Here is a 22,154-nt window from a genome sequence, read left to right as displayed (position 1 = left end):
AAAGCAGGAGAGATATAATAAAAATAGGGGCCAAAATTAATGAAGTAGAGACCAAAAAAGGCATATAAAGAATCAACAAGGAGATTCCAAGATGCCGACTATGGAGTGGAAGCAGAAAGCATGCTTCCTAAAATAAACTCTTGGAGAGATGCTGGAGATACATGTGGCAGGAAAAACCACCAAGAAAGAAAGGCAAAACTCCAACACCTCCATACCCCCAGCCTGTGCACAGCATCCCCCTGTCACATCAAATGGAGAAATCAGGAGGGCTCCCACACCACCAGACACCAGCTCCTACCCTGCTTGGGAGACCACCAGGTGAGCAAATAAATGGCATGCGGTATTCCCTGGGACAAATCAGCATAGCCCACTGGACAGACTGACCCCCACCCTTGGAAAAAAGAAAATAAAAAATCCCTGAATAATAAACAAGCAGCTGGAAAAAAAAAAAAGACACGTAATAAAGAGGGAAGAGCACCCTGAGCTCCAGAGAGAGGGGGAGGAGGACTCCCTCACGTAAACTGTAAATGAAAAGGCCAGAGAAGGCCAGCAGCAGCTGGCTGACAGTAGGTGGCAGGTGGGCTGCAGCCTCAGATAGACATTCACAAAGCTGTCTCCAGACTCCATTTTTTTTTCTTTGATGAGACTCAAACTGTATTGCATTTGAACTTGGGATTTTTTTTTTTCCCCTTTGATGAGACAACAGAACTACTACTCAGACACCAACACCAGGACTGGATGCTGAAGGACTAGCACCAAATCTATTAAGACTGAAACTTTATTTCATTTGAACTTGAGAAATTTTATTTATTTATTTTTATTTAATTTATTATTATTATTTTTTATCCTCTCAGTGAGCCTCCTTAGCTCACTGTTGATTAGTACACTATCTGTTCCTGTTTATTTCTTCAGCTCTGTTTTTTGTTTTGTTTTGTTTTTTTCCCTTTTTCTTTACTTTCTTTGCTTTCTCTCTCCTCTCACCCTTCCATTCAGGATATCATCATCATTATTATTACAAGCTAGACAATACTGAATTACACATAATACAGGGACAGTAACAGTAACAAGGACAATTACGGGAAGATGGAAAAAAAGAGGGAAACCATTTTTCCCCCATTAATAAATTAGTACAGGAACCAGAAGGAAATAAAGAAAACAGATGCCCAGATCCAGACACCAACAAAACAAACATAAACTATGCCAAAGAACCCAATGAAGCTCAAATGAACATGCTGAAAGAAGAAATTCTGCAAGTAATCAATGAGAATTTTATAGAGATGATACTGGATATGGTCAACTAAAAGGTACAGGAGACACTCAAGAAATTCCAAGACAACAAAAATAAAGAATCTGAGAAAGCACAAGAACAAATAAAAGAAACTATAGAAGCACTGTATAAACACCAAAGTGAAACACAGAACACGATAAATAAAGAGATAAATGAACTGAGGATGAAAATAGACAATATTAAAGAGAAAGTGACTCAGTGTATGGAAAACCTCAGAAAAAAGAACAAAATAGAAATGCAATAGAAGGCCAATCCAGCAGACTAGAATGAGCAGAAGGCAGAACTCAAAGATGAAATGGTAATTAAAGGAAAAACTGAAGAAATATTAGTTAAACAGTGCAAGACCTGTGAAAAGAAAATGCAAGAACTTACTGATTCCATCAAAAGACCAAACCTGAGAATCCTGGACATTGAAGAAAGAGAAGAGATGCAAGCAAAAGGAATGTGTAATATATTCAACAAGATAATAACAGAAAATTTCCCAAATCTACACAAAACTATGCCCATACATGTACAGGAGGCATCCAGAACACCAAACAGATCTGACCAAAATAGGACTACCCCAAGGCATATTATTAAAACAACAAGTACAGAGACTAGAGAAAGAATATTGAAGGCTGTAAAATAGAAAAAAAACAAATAACATACAAAGGTAAACCCATCAAAATCACAGCAGACTTCTCAACAGAAACATTAAAAGCAAGAAGAGCATGGGGTGAGGTCTTCTGAGTACTGAATGAAAATAACTTCAATCTTAGGATACTCTACCCAGCAAAACTGTCATTCAAACTTGATGGAGCAATAAAAGTCTTCCATGATAAGCAGAAACTAAAACAATATGTGACCACAAAGCCACCACTACAAAAGGTTCTTCAAGGGATTCTGCACACAGAAAGTGAAACCCAACATAACCATGAAAGGGTAGGCAGTACCAAACCACAGAAGAAAATGCCACAAAGTAGAGAGTAACATCGATTTAGCTACAAACAATCAAACCCTTAAACAACTAAGATAACTAAAGGACAGGAATCACCACATACCTATCAGTACTAACACTTAATGTTAATGGACTTAACTCCCCCATCAAAAGGCTCTGCTTGACAAACTGGATTTAAAAGGAAGATCCAAAAATTTGTTGCTTACAGGAGAACCATATCATCAATAGAAATAAACATAAGCTTAGGATGAAAGGCTGGGAGCAGATTTACCAAGCCAATGGCCCCCCAAAATAGACAGGAGCAGCAATACTTATCTTGGACAAAGCAGACTTCAAACCTATATGGAACAAACGTTATAAAGAAGGGCATTCCATACTAATAAAAGGGGAAATAAACCAAAAGGAAAAAACAATTATCAACCTATATGAACCCAAAGTCAATGCACCCAATTTCATCAAACATACCCTGAAAGACAGAAAAGCATATATTAACTCCAACACAGTGGTCATGGGAGACTTTTACACCTCACTATCATCAGTAAATAGGTCATCCAAACAAAAACTCAATAAAGAAATCCTACATCTGAAACATAACATAGATCAAATGGACCTAGTATATGTCTACAGAATATTTCATCCAACTTCTACACAATATACATTCTTCTCAGCAGCCCACAGACCTTCTCCAAAATAGATCATATCCTAGGGCACAAAGCAAGCCTCAGCAAATATAAGAAAATAGAAATTATACCATGCATGTTATCTGATCACAATGCATTAAAACTAGAACTCAAGAACAAAAATAAAGACAAAAAAACAGGCAAACAGCTGGAAACTGAACAACTCATTGCTTAATGAACAATGGGTTATTGATGAAATAAAAGAGAAATTAAAAGGTTCCTGGAAGTCAATGAAAATGAAAACACAACCTAATGGAACCTATGGGACACAGCAAATGCAGTCCTGAGAGGAAAGTTTATAGCCATGAATGCATATATTAAAAATACTGAAAGATCTCATATCAATGACCTAATGATACAACTCAAACTCCTACAAAAACAAGAACAAACAAATCCCAAAACAAATAGAAGGAGAGAAATAATAAAAATAAGTGCTGAAATCAATGAAATAGAAATCAAAAGAACCATACAAAGAATTAATGAAACAAAAAGTTGGTTCTTTGAAAAAATAAACAAGATTGATAGACCCCTGGCAAGCCTGACTAAAATGAGGAGAGAAAAAACCCAAATCAGTAAAATCAGGAATGCAAAAGGGGAGATAACAACAAACACCATGGAAGTCCTGGAAATCATCAGAGACTACTTCGCAAAACTATATGCAAATAAATTTGAAAATCTTGAAGAAATGGACATATTTCTAGATATTTAGGATCATCCAAAACTGAACCAAGAGGACATTAATATCCTGAATAGATCTATAACACAAAATGAAATTGAAGCAGCACTCAAGAGTTTCCCAAAAAAGAAAAGTCCAGGATCTGATGGATTCTCAGCTGAATTTTATCAGACCTTTAAAGAAGAACTGATACCAACCCTCTGTAAACTTCCTGACACATTTTATGAAGCCAGTATTAAACTTATCTCAAAACTAGGCAAAGACACATCCAAAAAGGAGAACTATACACCAATATCCTTAATGAACATTGATGCAAACATCCCCAATAAAATAATGGCAAACCGAATTCAACAACACATCAAAAAGATTATTCACCACAACAAAGTAGCCTTCATCCCAGGAATGCAGGGGTGGTTCAACATATGAAAATCAATAAACGTAATAAACCACATTAACAGAAGCAAAGACAAAAACCACTTGATCATCTCAATAGATGCAGAAAAATCCTTTGATCAGATCCAGCACCCTTTCATGATAAAAGCTCTAAGAAAACTAGGAATAGAAGGAAAGTACCTCAACATTATAAAAGCTGTATATGACAAACCTACAGCCAGCATTATACTTAATAGTGAAAAACTGAAACCATTCCCTCTAAAATCAGGAAGAACACAAGGATGCCCAATTTCCCCACTCCTATTCAACATAGTACTGGAATTCCTAGCCAGAGCAATTAGGCAAGAAGAGGGGATAAAAGGAATACTAATAGGTAAAGAAACTGTCAAAATATCCCTATTTGCAGACGACATGATCCTATACCTTAAAGACCCAAAAAACTCTACTCAAAAGCTTCTAGACACTACCAATAGCTATAGCAAGGTAGCAGGATATAAAACCAACATAGTAAAATCATTAGCATTTCTACAGACTAATAATGAAAAAACTGAGAAAGAATTTATGAAAATAATTCCATTTACAATAGCCTCAAAAAAAAAATCAAATACCTAGGAGTAAACTAACAGAGGATGTGAATGACCTCTACAAGGAAAACTATAAACTCCTGAAGAAAGAGATTGAGGAAGACTATAAAAAGTGGAGAGATCTCCCATGCTCATGGATTGGTAGAATCAACAAAGTAAAAATGGCTACACTCCCAAAAGTAATCTACATGTTTGATGCAATTCCCATCAAAATCCTAATGACATTCATCAAAGAGATTGAAAAATCTACCTTGAAATTTATATGGAAACACAAGGGACAGTGAATAGCCAAGGCAATGCTCAGCAAAAAGAACAACACTGGAGGTATCACAATACCCGACTTCAAACTATATTACAAAGTAATAACAATAAAAACAGCATGGTACTGGCACAAAAACAGACATGAAGACCAATGGAACAGAATAAAGGACTCAGATATGAAGCCACACGACTATAACCAACTTATCTTTGACAAAGCTATTAAAAATACACAATGGAGAAAAGACAGCCTCTTTAACAAAAACTGTGGAAAAGCTGGTTAGCAGTCTGCAAAAAACTGAAACTAGATCCATGTTTATCACCCTATACCAATATTAACTCAAACTGGATCAAGGATCTTAATATCAGACTCCAAACTCTAAAGTTGGTACAGAAAAGAGTAGGAAATACTTTGGAACTAATAGGTATAGGCAAGGATTTTCTCAACGGAACCCCAGCAGCTCAGCAACTAAGAGATAGCATAAATAAATGGGATTTCATAAAACTAAAAAGCTTCTGCTCAAAAAAAGAAATGGTCTCTAAACTAAAGAGACCACCCACAGAGTGGGAGAAAATATTTGCCAGCTACACATCAGACAAAGGACTGATAACTAGAATATATAGGGAACTTAAAAAACTAAATTCTCCCAAAACTAATGAACCAATAAAGAAATGGGCAAGTGAACTAAACAGAACTTTCTCAAAAGAAGAAATTCAAATGGCCAAAAAATACATGAAAAAATGCTCACCATCTCTAGCCATTAAAGAATTGTAAATCAAAACCACACTAAGATTCCACCTCACCCCTGTTAGAATAGCCATCATCAGCAACACCACCAACAACAGGTGTTGGCAAGGATGTGGGGATAAAGGAATCTTCTTACACTGCTGGTGGGAATGCAAACTAGTACAACCACTCTGGAAAAATTTTGGAAGCTTCTTAAAAAATCTAAACATAGATCTGCCAGTTGATCCAGCAATACCATTCTTGGGGATATACTCAAAGGAATGAGACACAGGTTATTCCAATGATACTTTCACACCCATGTTGATTGCAGCACTATTCACAATACCCAAGTTATGGAAACAGTCAAGATGCCCCACTATTGATGAATGGATTATGAATATGTGCTATTTATTCACTGTGGAATGCTACTCAGTCATGAAGAAGAATGAAATCTTACCATTTGCAGGTAAATGGATGGAACTGGAGAACATCATCCTCAGCGAGGTTAGCCAGGCCCAGAAGACCAAAAATCATATGTTCTCCCTCATATGTAGACTTTAAATCAAGGGCAAACACAACAAGGGGATTGGATTTGATTACATGATGAGGCCAGAGCACACAACAGAGGTATGAGGATAGGCAGAACCCCACCCCCCAAAAAAAAGCAAGATAGCATTTGATGTCTTCAATGCAAAGGAACTGATGCAGAAACTTTAAAGTGACAGAGGCCAATAGGAGAAGGGGACCAGGAACTAGAGAAAAGGTTAGATCAAGAAGAATTAACCTAGAAGGTAACACACATGCACAGGAAATCAATGTGAGTCAATGCCCTGTATAGGTATCCTTATCTCAACCAGCAAAAACCTTTGTTCCTTCCTATTATTGCTTATACTCTCTCTTCAACAAAATTAGAGATAAGGGCAAAATAGTTTCTGCCTGGTAGTGAGGGGATTAGGGGGAGAGGGGGGGTTGGGGGGAGAGAGGGGTTGGGGGAAAGGGACATGCAGGGGGAAGGGGGGTGAAATGACCCAAGCATTGAATGGGTTTGTGAAGAAATAAACACCGTTGACAAATCCCAGGCAAATCTGACTAAAATCAGGAGGTAAAAGACCCAAATAAGTAAAATCAGATATGAAAAAGGAGAGATGACAACAAACACCACGGAAATCCAAGGAATCATCAGGGACTACGTTGAGAATCTATATTCCAATAAACTAGAAAATCTTGAAGAAATGGGCAAATTTCTTGATACTTATGACCATCCAAAAGTGAACCAAGAGGATATTAACCACCTAAATAGATCTATAATGCATAATGAAATTGAAGTTACAATAGTCTCCCAAAAAAGGATAGTACAGATCCTGACAGATTCTCTGCTGAATTCTACAAGACCTTTAAAGAAGAACTAATACCAACACTCCTTAAACTTTTCCATGAAGTAGAAAGGGAAGGAACACTGCCTAACTCATTCTATGAAGCCAGTATTACACTCATCCCCAAACCAGACAAGGACACATTTGAAAAGGAAAACTACAGGCCAAACTCTTTAATGAATGTTGATGCAAAAATCCGCAATAAAATAATGGCAATCTGAATCCAACAACATATCAGAAAGATTATTCATCATAACAAAGTCGGCTTCATCCCAGAGATGCAGGAAAGGTTCAACAAACACAAATCAATAAATGTAATACAGCACATTAATAGAAGCAAAGACAAAAACCACTTGATCATCTCAATAGAAGTGGGGAGCTCACAAAACTGTTTCCCCGAAAATCAATAACTAATAAAAAAGTGGGCAACTGAACTAAACAGAACTTTTTCAAAGGGAGAAGTCAAAATAGCCAAAAAACAAAACAAAACAAAAAAACCACATGAAAAAATGCTCACTGTCCCTGGCCATAAAGGAAATGCAAATCAAAACCATACTGAGATTCCACTTCACTCCTATTAGAATGGCTATCATCAAAAACACCACCACCAACATGTGTTGGCAAGGGTGTGGGGAAAACAGCAACCCTCATACACTGCTGGTGGAAATGTAAGCTAGTTTAAGCACTATTCAAAACAATATGGAGGCTGCTTAAAAAAATAAACATAGATCTGCCATATGACTCAGCAATCCCACTCCTAGGGATATATCTGAAGGAATGTGACTCAGGCTATTAAAAAGCCACCTGCACACCTATGTTTATTGAAGGTGTTTATCCACAATAGCCAAGGCATGGAAACAGCCAAGATGCCCCACTAGTGATGAATGGATTAAGAAAATGTGGTATTTGTACACAATGGAATTTTATTCAGCCACAAAGAAGAATAAATTTTGTCATTAGCAAGTAAGTGGATGGAAGTGGAGAACATCATCTTAAGCAAAGTTAGTCAGGCTCAGAAGGCCAAAAATTGCATGTTTCTCCCTCATATACATATATAATACCTATATTAGGTCTCCCTCATATAGACCTAAAACAAATGCAGAAATATTATTGGACATGGGTCACACACTAAGGGGAGAACATGCATGGGAAAAATAGGGAAAGGAAAGGAAACCTAAAACTTGAATGTGGTTTATGTGCACTCTGTTGAGGAGTGAATAAAGTAATCTTAAACTGGCAGAGGCCACTATGGAAAGGTGACCAGGAAGTAGTGAAGAGGTCTGGTAGAGATAAACCAGTGTGAGTTGTAATACACATGTGCATGGAAGCAACAATAGGAATCTCTCTGTATAGCTATTTTTATACCAAGCTAGCAAAAATGCTATAGTTTTCTTATTGTCTCTTATGTGCTATTATATTAACATATACACATGTTTAAGTATGTAAGTAAATGTGAAAATGATAAAGTAAAATTAAAATAAAAAATAATAAATAAAACAAAGAGTACACAGAATAAAAAGAGGTGTTGCATGGACTGTGCTGTTACTAGCTGATCAAAGTTTTCAGCTGCATGACAATCCCTTAGAACCACTGATGTAGTGGGCCCAGGGTTCAGGCTCTCTCAGACTCTGCTCCTTTTCCCTACATCATAATCACACTGCCCATAGTGGACCATGCTCACAGCGGGAAGTGATCTGGAGACTGTGGGTCTATTTGCTCTGACTTTTCTTTATGGCACCAAATCTGACAACAAGCACTAAAGAGAGGTCATTCTGTAAAGTTTCAATCATTTTGCTTATGTCTTTGTATTGATAATCATGTATCTAAAGTTTAGGTAGACTTTTACTTGACTGCTTAACATCTTCATATATTATGGAGAGAAATATTTAAAACTTACCTACATCATTCTAACATTTATTATCAGGTAACTCGGAACAAGGAAATATGCACTCTGGCAAAGCACGTAAGTGGAATATCAAAAGGCCAAGAGCTGAAATTGGGATATACCTGAATCTCAGGGGCTTATGTAAAACTTCAATATAAAAAGATAAAAGTGATGCCCTTGTGAAGACAGCAATAGACACAGGGATGAAAGAAATGAAGTGGCTTGAAAATGCTCTGGTTACACGTGTCTCAGAACCCATCCATTCCCATTCTCCATTCCCTTTGTGAAAATAAAACAAACAAAATCTTATTGGTTATTTTTCTATTACATTTTTATTTAGCACTCTATATTCTACAATGTTCCTTCTTATCTATTTGATTTCTGAGGGTCTCTGTCTCACAATCCATAAGTCATAGTCTCCTATGGGCTTGTTGTAGGTGTGTCTGCTGGAAGGGAAAATCAAAATATTTTCTGTGCTACATAGCATTTATTTAACAAAATGTATATCTGAATAATTTTCCTCTGCCAAGAAATTTCATAATCTTAAATCTTAAAAACTATATTCTTAAATGCCAGTGTAAACATGCCTTTTAAGAATCTTGCTTTCACATTTGCAATTGTAAAGTTTCTTTTTAATCTGAGACTTCCCTAAACTCTCATTCAAAAGTAATCACTAAAAGGACTTAAGGGTTTTTCCAGAAACTATTTATAACTCTACTCTGTGTCATTTCTTTGAATTTCATTTAATCAATTTACCGATTTCTTTTCTTTACGCTTGGACTGAAACTCTTCCGAGCAGAATACAGAGTATAAGTTAACTATTTTGTTCAATAAATCTCCCTCAATCGCTACATATGGGTCAACTGCCAAAATAGTTGACCTAAACATTTAAGGAATTAAGTTAAAAGACTCAACTAGGAAACATTCCATTGATGATACATATTCCCCATTAGGTTTTATTAAGAAGTTTAAAATATTTTGGTTCTTAATTTCCATGCCATAGGTTTTTAATATTATGAAATTAATAGTAATAAATGTAATTATGAAACTTACATTTAGCTCATCTTACTTCTGCTAAGGCGTATTTATTTAATATTTATTAGGTTACGCAGTTATCACATTAGAATTCCACTAGAAAAGTATACTGCAGAATAATTAAAATATTGTCTTCTAGCATTGGCTTGTTATTAAAATGTGTAGTTTTATTTTGAAAGAGCTTTGCCTGAGTTCAAATCTTAGAAATTATCTAAGATTAAAATTAAATTGAAGTTAATTATATAGGAATATAAATTAATCCATAATTGTCTCATTATCATAAAAATGGGTTCATATTTCTATGTGTACATCACCCTGTGTGTTTGTGCACAGGCAAATATTCTTCCTATGCTATTTTACTGCTGATTTTAACATTGTTTTTATATTTGCCTTGTTTTAAACAGCATATGGGCTTTTTTTAAATATGAATAATCTAGTCTTAATACTGAATCTAACTGAATCTCAGTGAACAAAATATTATACAACACACTCACTATTCTGATAACATTGATATGATGATACTTCCTGCATTATTAGGAAATCCAGAAGAGTTAGGCCTTGGGGAAATCATTAAGAAGCTCCCCCATCACAATTTCTTAAATAGTTTCAAAATTTAAAAAATTACTAGAAAGAAATTACAACAATCTGGGAATGGTTGTACACATGTTTAATCCCAGCTATGTGTGAGACAGAAATGGAAGGATTCAAGTTTGAGGTCAGTCAGGACAGAAAATTTTAGTGAAACCCTATCTCAAAAAAGCCAGGTGTCATTGTGTAAACATGGACTCTCAGTCATACAAGAGGTGGGGTAGAACAGTTTCTGTCCAAGAATGACTGGGCAAAATGCATGAGGATGAGGATTTACCTGAAAAGTAAACTAAAAGGGAAAAGAGCGATGGGTATGGCTCTAGTGGTAGGTTTGTTATCTAGCAAACACAAGGCTCTGAGTTTAAATCCCAGTAGCAAATTGCAAGTAAAATACAATAGAATCATAAAAAATTTTTACAATTTTTCTTGCTTCTCCTATAATTTCTTTCCAGGTCTAAGAAACTTTCAATGTAATAATCAAACCATTGGTGCAGTATATTGATACCAAAATATTAAAGTACATTTTTAACTTTGATATCATGGAGAAAGACACTTAGGAATCACATAGTTCAAATGTTTAAATATCTCAAAGAAAGTAAAATAAGGAAGGAAAAAATAGGTGATCAGACAGGAGAAAGAAAAAGAAGAAAAAGATCGAAAGAAGGATAGAACAAGGGAAGCAAAGAGGAGAGATTCAAATTTGTAAAAGCTAATTTAGGGGTTGAGGTGTAGTTTAGTGGTAGCATACTGGCTACTATGTGCAAGGTTGTGGGATCAATCTCCAATGTTGCAGGAAACAAAGAAAGCAAGAGAAGAAAGGAAGGAAGGAAGGAAGAGAGGGAGGAAGGGAGGGAGGGAAAGAAAAATGAAAGAAGAAAAGAAAAAAGAAAGAAAAAGGAGAGATAGGAAGAAAAAGAGAAAGAAAGAAGAAAGAAAAAGAAAGAGAGAACAAAAGAAAGAAGAAAGTAGAAAAGAAAAAAAGCAAAAGCCACAATTACTCCAAAATCTGGAAGAATTAACATCAAGTTGTAACAAAAAAGTTGTAAATAGAAAACTGATGGAAAAAACTGAAAATAAAGTAACTGTATAAGAATATAATGAAAGAATCAAAAGCAAAGACAACAAACAGTAAAAAGAAAAAAAGTGTGTGGTATTAAATAAGGACCTTCCATATTGTCTGGATTTATTCTTTCAAGCATGGAGTCATCAACTTCAGGTAGTTTTCTTATTCCAGAGTTTGTGATGTGATTTGATAGAAAAATAATTTAGGAAGTAAAAAATAATTTTAATTAAGTCTAAGAAGAACATAGAGAGGCCAAGGAGAGGAGAAATTTGGATTAATATATGTAAATGCAGGGATTAGTCACGTTTTAAAAATTCTTAGCCTTACATTTCCTGTTAGTCTGAAGGTCAAGTTGTCATATGATGTGTGACAAATTCATCTGTGCATCTGTGTATATTCTTTTATTTATACAAATTTTTTTCTGAAATGTAAATCTTACCTCATTCTGTAGATCTCGGATCATTTTGCTTTTCCTCTCCACTTCAGTCTTTAAAAAATTAATCTGAAAATAAATAGAATGTTATATAGAAACAATCTAAATTATTTCCATGGATTTTATGATTTTTTTATTATTTTGAAGTATACTAAAATGAGTATCCACATTATACCAAATATTGTAAAATAAGGAAGGATTAATATTTTCACTAACCCAAAATCTTCACAATTCAATTGGCCTATGCATATATATATATATATATATATATATTTTATTATATTTATATTTATATATTTTTTAGAAAAAATAGACTTTACATTTGGGCCTAGGAATTTCTAGAATCATCTGATCCATACCCATATACATTATCCATTGCATCATTGGCCTCCTGGGGAATTTCTATTTCTACAGCATTCTCCAGATAATTTTACCTATGGCCAGGTTTGGGAGCAATTGCATAGTGATATTTCTTATACACTCTATTCCAAAAAATGCTTTCTCCTGATTATGACATTTTCAATATCTATAACTTTAGGAGCGTTATTCCAGCTGTTTTTGCATAGATATTGAAACTTCATCTGCCCTGAGTAGTTTGAAATAGAAGTATAGCACAGTCTTCAGATTTTTATAAAATTTATAGTCATTCTAGTCACTGAGGGTTCACTATGTTAACAAAAAATTACTGTGGATAGTTGATGAAACATTTAATTTCTCTGATTTGCAATTTCCCAGTATTTACTTATTTTAAAAAGTAAGAAGACATAGGTGAAATTAAAATTCTTATTATATTAAGTTCAATATATTCAACACATATAATTTTTAAATTTAACACTTTGTGTATGTGTTGCTTGGGATAAAACCACAGCTTCGCACAGGCTAACCAAACAGTCTACCACTGCTTGGTCTATTGTGTCTATTGTTTTGGCTGTAAAAATTCTCAAGGAAAGTTTGAACTATGAAGATATTGACAGCGTTCTAAAAGGTTTAGTCACATTTACTCTCCCACTAGGTAGAGAATTTAACTTTATTGGTAAAACAAAATGTTACTTAGAAAGGCTTGATACCATTTAAAATTTGATATATATGAAGAAAAACAGTGTGTCCAGATAAGAGTTTATATTTATTTCTACCTAAGCATTTTACTTACACCAAAAACATTTGTCAGATTGCTGATTCTACTTTGTTTAAATCATGGTTATGTTAATAACCTGCTTTTTCACCTATAAAATTATTTTTCCCAATTCCTCATACATTGGTGCCATTTAATATACATAATATAATTAATATTCATCATTAGGAGTATTTTGAAAATATACTGCAGTACCAGGCCCATAAAGAAATGTTAAATACAGAAAACTTTGAGAATGTGATATTTAAATATTAAGAGCATGTAAAAATATTAGCACATTAAAACTATTGATTTAAGATCCAGCAGGTTTTAACAGCCCATAGAATAAGTATTCCCAGTAAATAGTTATGAAATAAATCTCAGAGATAGAAAATGCCACACTATTTATTTTGAATAAAGAGCATCATGTTAACTGAAGTAAGCTAGTTCAGAAAGACAAAGGAGACATGTTTTGTCATGTGGAAAAAAGCATTATAATATATAATAATAAACAGTGTAACTGTTTGAGAAGACAGAAGAAGGAAAAGAAAAAAGAGTGATAGAGAGTGGAAAATATTGAAATACATCACATCAGTGTAGGAAGAAGACCCAATGAAAGTTATTGGACAATATAGATTAGGGGAAAAAGGGTAATGAACAGTAATAGAGGGAGTTAGACTAATTAAAATATAATATTTTTAAAGGTGAAATACCAAGGCAAAATCCCACTGAACAATGAAGAGCAAAACAATGAAGTACAGAAATATAGAACAGGTCATGTTAAGGAAGGGCACTAGTGGGAGGCAAAAGGTAAATGAAGAGGATAAAGGAGGATGAATATGGTTGATATGTTTTCTATGCATGCATGAATATAAAACATTGAAATCTGCCAAACTCATTTTAAGAAAAGGAATTGGATATGAGGGAGAATAATGGAGGGAATGAACCTATCAGGTTACATTGTTCACATATATGGAAATGTCATAATGAAACCTCCTGTACAACTAGTTAAAAACAAAAGAATGGTAATTCCTTATTCTTTTTTAAATGTTGTAAACGTCAATAATTTTTGTTTTTTTATACTTTAGTTTTATTAATATACTAGGGATACATTGTGACATTTAGAAGATTTCTTATATCATTCTCCTTCCATCTCCATATATCCATCATTCTCCTTTATTTCCCCTCCGTCCACCATTAGAATAATATCAACAGGTGTCATTTCTCCACTATATTTATCTTCCGACCCCACATTCCTTATAGCCTGCCCCCTCCCACTAGTAGCTACTCCCCAGGAAAGATGTGTTATGCCTTTCTGTTCTGTTTTTGTTAAAAAAAATTAGAATATTAATTCTTTATTTTTAAAGACAATTAAAACTCTAAACTAAGTCTTGCTTTAGGCTAATAATCATCTCTTTTAGGACAAGTTAAGCCATAAAAATGAACAAGAGTGGGAAAATGCATCCAAAGATCATAAATACCCTTAATTATTTTAGTTCTAACTGAAAGCCCATTTGTCCTTGTTGCTTGCTATGGTTTTCCACAAGGCATGCAGTTTTGACAGATTTACCACTCCATTTTTGTGTAAAAAAAAATGGTCATGTCTTCATGAAAATCTTTTTTAAACAGTATTAGATCGAACAGGATTTACTGATTTTAGAATATAATTATTCAGAAATATATCTTTTTTCTAATTTTTATAATTTAATAAGAAAATAAGAAAAATTACCTCTGTGCTTCATAATGCTTGTAATATATTATGCAAATGAAATGTAATTTTATTGTTATGAAAAAAGGCAGAGCAATTCAACATTTAACCTGAGGCAGCAGAAGAAATTATCTGCCCTGAAATAATAATTTGAACAAAAATGTTTACAGGATCAAATTCAAATCACCCCCACCTTTTGAGAAAGAAATTATAATTAAGTTAATTTTCCCTTCCTTATGTAAACTTTAATTATAATTATAGTCTTTCTAGCACAGAAAAAAATTAATGATTTGTAGCAATAAAGCATCTTAAATACGTATTTAGTTAACCTAGAATTTTCAAATGGGAAGAAAAATCACATAGCATTCTGTTTGGGTTCTTACCAAAATCTGTAAGTCAGGATCTCAGTAATATAAAACTTTTCTACTCCTATATGCTGCTAGATGCAGGTATAAAAAATGATTAATCATAATGTATACATGAATATCTTATGTGTCTTTTACATATGCAGATATTTTTGTAATTCACACTTCTGTTAAAATTTCTGTCATCTCTTCCTATATTCTGATTTCTGAGATACCATAAATTTAATTCAAATATAGGTAACATTTCCCAACATTATCAGTGTGATTTCTTTCAATGTAGATATTTGCATTCGTTCATCATAAAGTATATTTTGTTAATATATTCTTGGAGTTATTTATTCAAATAGAATTTTTACCTTCATTAGTGAACCATATCTATGAATTTATTTAAGCATGTTATCATTTATAAATCTTGAAATCATAATCATACACGTCCTCAAAATGAAATGATAATTTTAGATCTTTTGCCCTTTTTTAGAAAATATTTCTATATGTCAACAATTAATTGGTCATAGAAAAATAGGTATAAATCACCATCAAAAGCTTCTAATACTACAATTTTGGAAAAAGGACATCTGATACAATAAAATTCTAAACATATTACATTACTCAAGTACTAAATTTCTTCATATAGAAAATTTGCAATTTTTATTTAACTAAATATTTACAAGGAGATTTCATATTTTTCAGTTGGTAGTTGCTCATAATATTTTTATTTGAAATATGAATCTGGCCATTTTCCTCTTTAATATATTTAAACTATGGTTTTTCTTTTTATTCTTTTTCTTTAAAACATTTTAATTAAATTTATTTTAACTGTTCCATAAAACATAAAAATTTTATACAATGAAGGGGAACATGGTATTTCCACACATGCAGAAATTCTGTGATGTTTAAATCAGGTAAAACATATTTCACTCCTCAATCATGTATAATTTATGGTAAAACCTCAAATTCTTTTATTTCTGCTTTTTGGGTCTGTACAATGCATTATTATCATGTTTACTCACCCTTTGTACAAGAGCACACCAGAAGTTCTTGCTCTTACTAAACTACAACTTTGTACTAATTGATCAAGGATTGCCCATTCCTCTTTCCCCACTTTTCTTTCCAGCCTCTGGAAACTAATATCTACTCAACTGAAATGAGATCAACCTTTTTAGATTCTACACAGGAGTGAATTCAGATGATAACTGTCTTTCTGTGTCTGGCTTATGTCACTTATAATGCTGTCTAATGGCATCCATTTTGCCACAAAGGATTGTATTTCATTCACTTCTATTGTTGAACAATGTTGCATTGTGTACATGTGCCATATTCTCTTCATCCATTCATCAGTTGATGTACACAATTTGTTTCCATTGTTTCTTGGCAATTGTGAATATACTTTGCTGCTATGAACAAGTGAATACAGTGCTCTCTTTGACCTATTGATTTAATTTCCTTGGGATACATACAAAGTATTGGGATTTATGTATCCTATAGTAGCTCTACTTTTAATTTTAGAGGAACCTACAGCATGTTTTCCATAATGTCTGTGCTAATTTATACTTCTACCAACAATATGCAAGTACCTTTGCTAAAAACCAGTTGGCTGGAGATGTATGGATTTACTTTTTCTGTCTCAAATCTGTTCTATTGGTCTATGTGTGTGTTTATGCCAATACCACAGTTTGATTACTGCATAATGGTAGCGTATTTTGCAGACAGGTGGTAATAATGCACTTAACTATTTTGTCATTTAACTATTAAGAATTTTTCCAATTTCCAGAATGATTTTTGTAGACCTTTGAAGAATTTCACTGATATTTTGTTAGGTATTACATTGAATATGGGGATCTCTGTGGGTCATATGGACATTTTAAAAATATAAAATCTTTCAATCACTGAATATGTAATGTCTTTCCTTTCTTGTCATCTTAAATTTCACTCATTAATGTTTTACAAATTTCATTATAGAGATCTTTCTCCTGTTTTAATATTATTCCTATAGTTTTTTATTCATTTATTCACATGTGCATACTGTAAAATGGAATTGTTGTAATTTTATTTATTTTACTTAACTCACTATCATCATGTAGGAATGGTACTGACTTTTATATATTGATTTATTTCCAGTAACTTTCCTGAATTCACTTATTAGTCCAAAACATTTCTGGTGGCGTTTGGGGGTTTTTGAGATGCATGATCATGTCCTCTGCAAACCATGACTATTTGACACCTTTTTTTTCAACTTGGATTCCTTTATTCTTTCTCTTGCCTGATTGCTCTAGGTAGAATTCCCAGAACCACGATGAATAAAAATGGTGAAATTAATCATCCTTGCTATATTAGATCTTAGAAAGCTTTTAGATTTTCCCTACTGATAATAATGCTAGCTACTAAATTATTATAAATGGCCTATATTATGTTGAGGTATGTTCCTCTTCTACCAAATTTGTTTAGCCTTTATTGGGAAGAGATGTGGAATTTTATCAAATGTGTTTTCTGTACTTAATGAGATTATCACATGGATTTGTCCATCATGCAGTTGATGTGATAAGTCACATTTATTGGTATGAATAACTTGAGCCATCCTTATGTCCCTAGGATTAATCCCTTTTTATCGCTGTAAATAATTGTTATAAGTTGTTATTACATTCAGTTTGGTACTATTTTTTAAAGATGTTAACTTTTCTTGACAGACTGTATACAAAACTCACCTTATTCTTTTTGCTTCTGGAATTTTTCAAGAGATAATCACAGATCTGTAGGATCAATTAGGAATAGAATATCTTCCAAATATTTCATATAGCAAACTTGAAAACTGAGCTTATAAAAAGAGTACCTAAAATATGAAATAGTGCATGGAAGTTATTAAATGTTTGTACAAAATACCTAGAGCCCTATTAACTCTATTTCTCAGAAGCAAACCAAAGAAATAGAACTGAGGTTCATTGCAGTGCTTCTACTAGGAATGAAGGTCAAGGAATTATAAACCTTTCTAGCCATGACTGCAGACCTGTACAGGATGCTACACACCTGGTAGTGTGTTCGGGTTACTGTGCTGAATTCATAGCTTTTTGCCTTCCTGTTTCTTTTACAACTATGTTGATCAAGTACATTCACGTAGTTTTTTTCTTGTGTCTTTGTCTGGTTTTGTATATTAGGACAATGATCACTTTGTACAATGTATGTGCAAAATTTCATGTGCGCTTAATTTTTTGTTGTGGGGAGGGGTGATAACCTAAGTAGAATTGGTATTAGTTCCTTTTAAATATTTGTTAGAACTCAGCAGTGAAGCCTCCTGGTCCTGGGTCTTTTCTTTGGTGGGAGCCTTCATTACTGATTCAGTCTTGTTAATTGTCATCCTTCTGTTTAAGTTTTCTCTTTCTTTATGAATCAATATGGGTCTTTCTTTTTCAAAGAACTGACAAAGACTTTTGAAGTTTGGTTTTTTGGTTTCTTTTTGTCATCCTGAGGCTCAAATACAGGACCTGACACATGCTAGACAAGTACTCTACCAGTAAACTATAATGCAAATCCTTATATATTTGCTTTATTTTCTCGCCTAGCCCTTATAACTCTTTCTCTTATATATTGAGTTTGATATTTTGCTTTTTAATTGGATTGCTAAATTATTATTTTTCTTCATGTTACCTAAAAATATTCATTTCAAGTAATCAATTTCACACTATTGCCTTGGCATGCATTCTATTCATTATTGTTAAATACTAAGCATGTCTTCACGGCTCTTTTTTGTTTGTTATTAATCTAAATGTTATTAGAATATGTTATATATTTTCCAAACTTAAAGAATTGCTTTGCCATTATAAAAATAGTAATTTTATTAAGATGAATTTTAACATTATATATGCTATTAACATTATGGAATTTGTAGAATTTCATTTATGAATTAATATGTATATTATTATTGTAACATTTTTACAAATGATCTGTGTGTACACAAATAATACAGAAATTTTGTTGGGGATTCTTTATATATATATATACACACACACATATATATACACATATATATACATATATATAACAGTTTAAGCCTATTAATTATATTTTTAAAAGATTCACTTTATTTGCTTCTCTGTTTCTCTTGTTTGTTATAGATTGATGGACATTATAGCTGAATTTTTAGGTGCAGACCTGTATATGATAATTTTAGACTTTCATTACTTTGCTAGTATATAGTCTGCCTTTGTTATTTATTTGTTCCTTAAGTTCTATTACTTGACAGGCATTAGTATTGTTGCCAATTATTTTTCTCACATGCTGTTTTGCAAATATTTCCCTAACTTGTTTATTATAAGTATGCAATATTTTCAATTTTTAAAATTAACTTATTTTATTCATATTATTATTCACTTTATTTTAACTATTTTGTCTACTTTAATAATTGTGTTATTAAATTTATCCTATTGTAATATATTGTGATTTCTAATACATTGACATTTCGGTCACTTTGAGTTTTTGTGCACTTTTTTCTCCTCCTAGATAGTCTATTTACTAATTCTAGTATTGACTTGTCTAGGGTGTGAGTAGCATATAAAGTGTACCACAGCTCATGTAAAGATTGTATCAACTTCTTGCCCCAGAATGTCCCAAGTGCATAATGTGTTATGGAGTCTACAACTGCATAAGTAGCTCCTCCTATAGAAAAAAAGGTCTCTATAAGATTTGATAGATTGTAAGAACTATTTTTATAGGAGGAGCATAAGCAGCTACTCCTATAGAAATAAGGTCTCTATAAGATTTGATAGATTGTAAGAACTTTTGCAAATACCACAGTGTTCCCTCACCCAGCCCAACAATAAAATAAAAATGCAAATGTAAATAAAATTAAAAAGATGTTGAAATTTACTGCTACTCTTATTTCCCCCTCTTCTCATATCCTTTTGTATATTTTCATAGCAAAGACTAAACATCATTTCTCAGGTCTTGTTTCCACATTGGACCATCTCACAAAAGACTCTCTTTGAAGTTAATCAGTTAGAATTTTTGTTTTCTATTCTGAGCTTTTGCTCTAGTAATGTATACATTTTCTAATTTTGTCATCAAATGGGAGGATGGATGTGTACCTTTTTTAACTTTAAGAAAGCAGTGAAATACATCTTCTGGAATTACTACACATCACCTAGCTATATCAAGATTTCCAATTCTAATTAAGGATTACCTATTCTATTCTGAGTCTTCTTTTTCTTTGTTACATTTTAATTTTCTAAAGACTATAATGGATAAAGAAATATAATAAGTGCTGAAATGAAATCTGCTTCTTCCCCCAACATACATACTTAAATACCATCACATATGAACATATAAATTTCCATTTACTTAAGTATTCAGAAATATATAAATATATATGATTTTAAAAATATTTAAAAAGAAAATAGTAAACATGAAGAAAAAGTCTGTTGTTAAAGAAATGCAAGCCATTGATAAAAACTTAATTATCTCTCCATTGCTTATAACAGTGAAAGCAAAGCTGTACTGTCAAAATAGGTGATATGTCTGATCCTCACAACAGCAGCACTACAATTTTCTGGAAACGTGAGATCATTCTCAAACAATTCAGTATCAGCCTTTGAGAACACCTATTTGAAATTCTTGTCACAGTGTCCAGAAATTGCACAAAATGATTTTGAACAGCATTTTCAAATTGAGGAATTTGATACTCCTAAATGATGAAGAGTGGAATATATTATCTTAATTTTCCTTTTTTTTATATTCATTCGTATGTCATCCCTGATAAGTCTTACTATGATATTAATGGATGTAGACAAATTGAGTGGCTAGAAATATAAAATGAGAATGATGATGACATACAATATTGAGGTTATTTACAGATGATTATTAACTCTATTCAGTACAGTATATGAACAGAACTATATAATCACCAAATTAATTATTGTATAAATACAGCTGATATATTTCTTCTAGTGAAGATTTCTTGTCATGACATATTTCTTATAATAAAAAGCTTCAAAAATAAAACAACAGACTTATCCTTACTCAGCTAATAAGTGATGGATATAAAATTAAGTAGAAGTCAGAATACCATCTACTATACAATTAAAACATATGTAAGGAAATTATTTTTATTATTTTAATAAGATTCCCCTCCTGTTTTGATAAATAAGAAATCTTGCAGAAGCTAAAGAACATGATGAAGTCCAAAGAGTAAATGGTTTACTAGGAATTAAAGCTGAGAATATTCTTACTCTGAAATGCATGCTCACTTGAGTCCCTAAAAGACGTTTCTTATTTAGTAGAGTACCTTAGGGAGAAATAGAAACCTGATGCTTCAATGATGAGCATTAGTAAGGAACTGCATGCATGCTGGGATGAAGGTGAGGGTTACTTGGTGTGTCCTGCCTTAATCCTCTTTCCAAGTGAGCATTTTTTGTGCATGAAATTTTCCAGGAATAGCACAACTTTGGTTGTGCTATTTCAAAAGCCATAGCTCATTTCTTTTGAGATATTAGTTTGTATAGTGTACAGAAACAACTCTGAGTTCATGTCTTGGTTCCTTTGCCTACCAACAACATATAAGCAGCTAGGAATTTACCTATTCTGAGTTACTGCTTTTAAGTAAAGAACCAATAACATAATGTGTCTTTGATATAAGAATCTAAGATAATAGTATATGGAGCACCTCTTTCTGTTCTTCCTGTTATCATCTGTCATCAGATTACATCTAGATCAGATAAATACAGGAATAATGTGACTGGTCAAGGCAAAACTAAGATTAAGATTACAACAATTCAGTAATATGAATGAGTAGTTAAGGGAAGGGTGCACCATACTTGTGCTGGAAAGCTGTGTATTTTTTTACATTACATTTGGTGTCCAGACAGCATGACATTATGCCACATTATAAGTGTTCTCATGCAAGAGAACAGAACAACCGATGTGAATGTCCTAATAGATGGACAGAGCAAAAAATGGTAAATAGCAAAAAGGAAACAATCCTGTACCTAAGAAAGTGACAATGAAAAAGGCTGTCCCCAGGAATTAGGTATCTCAGGTGACAGACTGAACTGAATTTCAGAAGCA

At 33.0% G+C, this 22,154-nt stretch overlaps 1 protein-coding gene across 2 annotated transcripts in view; it reads right to left on the bottom strand.

The window, feature by feature from the left end:
- The window catches only part of Luzp2 (leucine zipper protein 2), a 469,710-nt gene that overhangs the window by 254,111 nt on the left and 193,445 nt on the right, over nucleotides 1-22,154 (bottom strand). For both annotated transcript variants that reach the window (XM_074043008.1, XM_074043011.1), the window contains exon 5: nucleotides 11,927-11,989. In XM_074043008.1, coding sequence (XP_073899109.1) covers nucleotides 11,927-11,989 — 63 coding nt within the window. The remainder of the gene's footprint in view (nucleotides 1-11,926; nucleotides 11,990-22,154) is intronic.

The sequence above is a fragment of the Castor canadensis genome, chromosome 1, assembly GCF_047511655.1.
Source record: "Castor canadensis chromosome 1, mCasCan1.hap1v2, whole genome shotgun sequence".
Lineage (NCBI taxonomy): Eukaryota > Metazoa > Chordata > Mammalia > Rodentia > Castoridae > Castor > Castor canadensis.
Note: the sequence above shows the minus strand (reverse complement) of the source record. Positions and strands in the feature narration are given on the sequence as shown.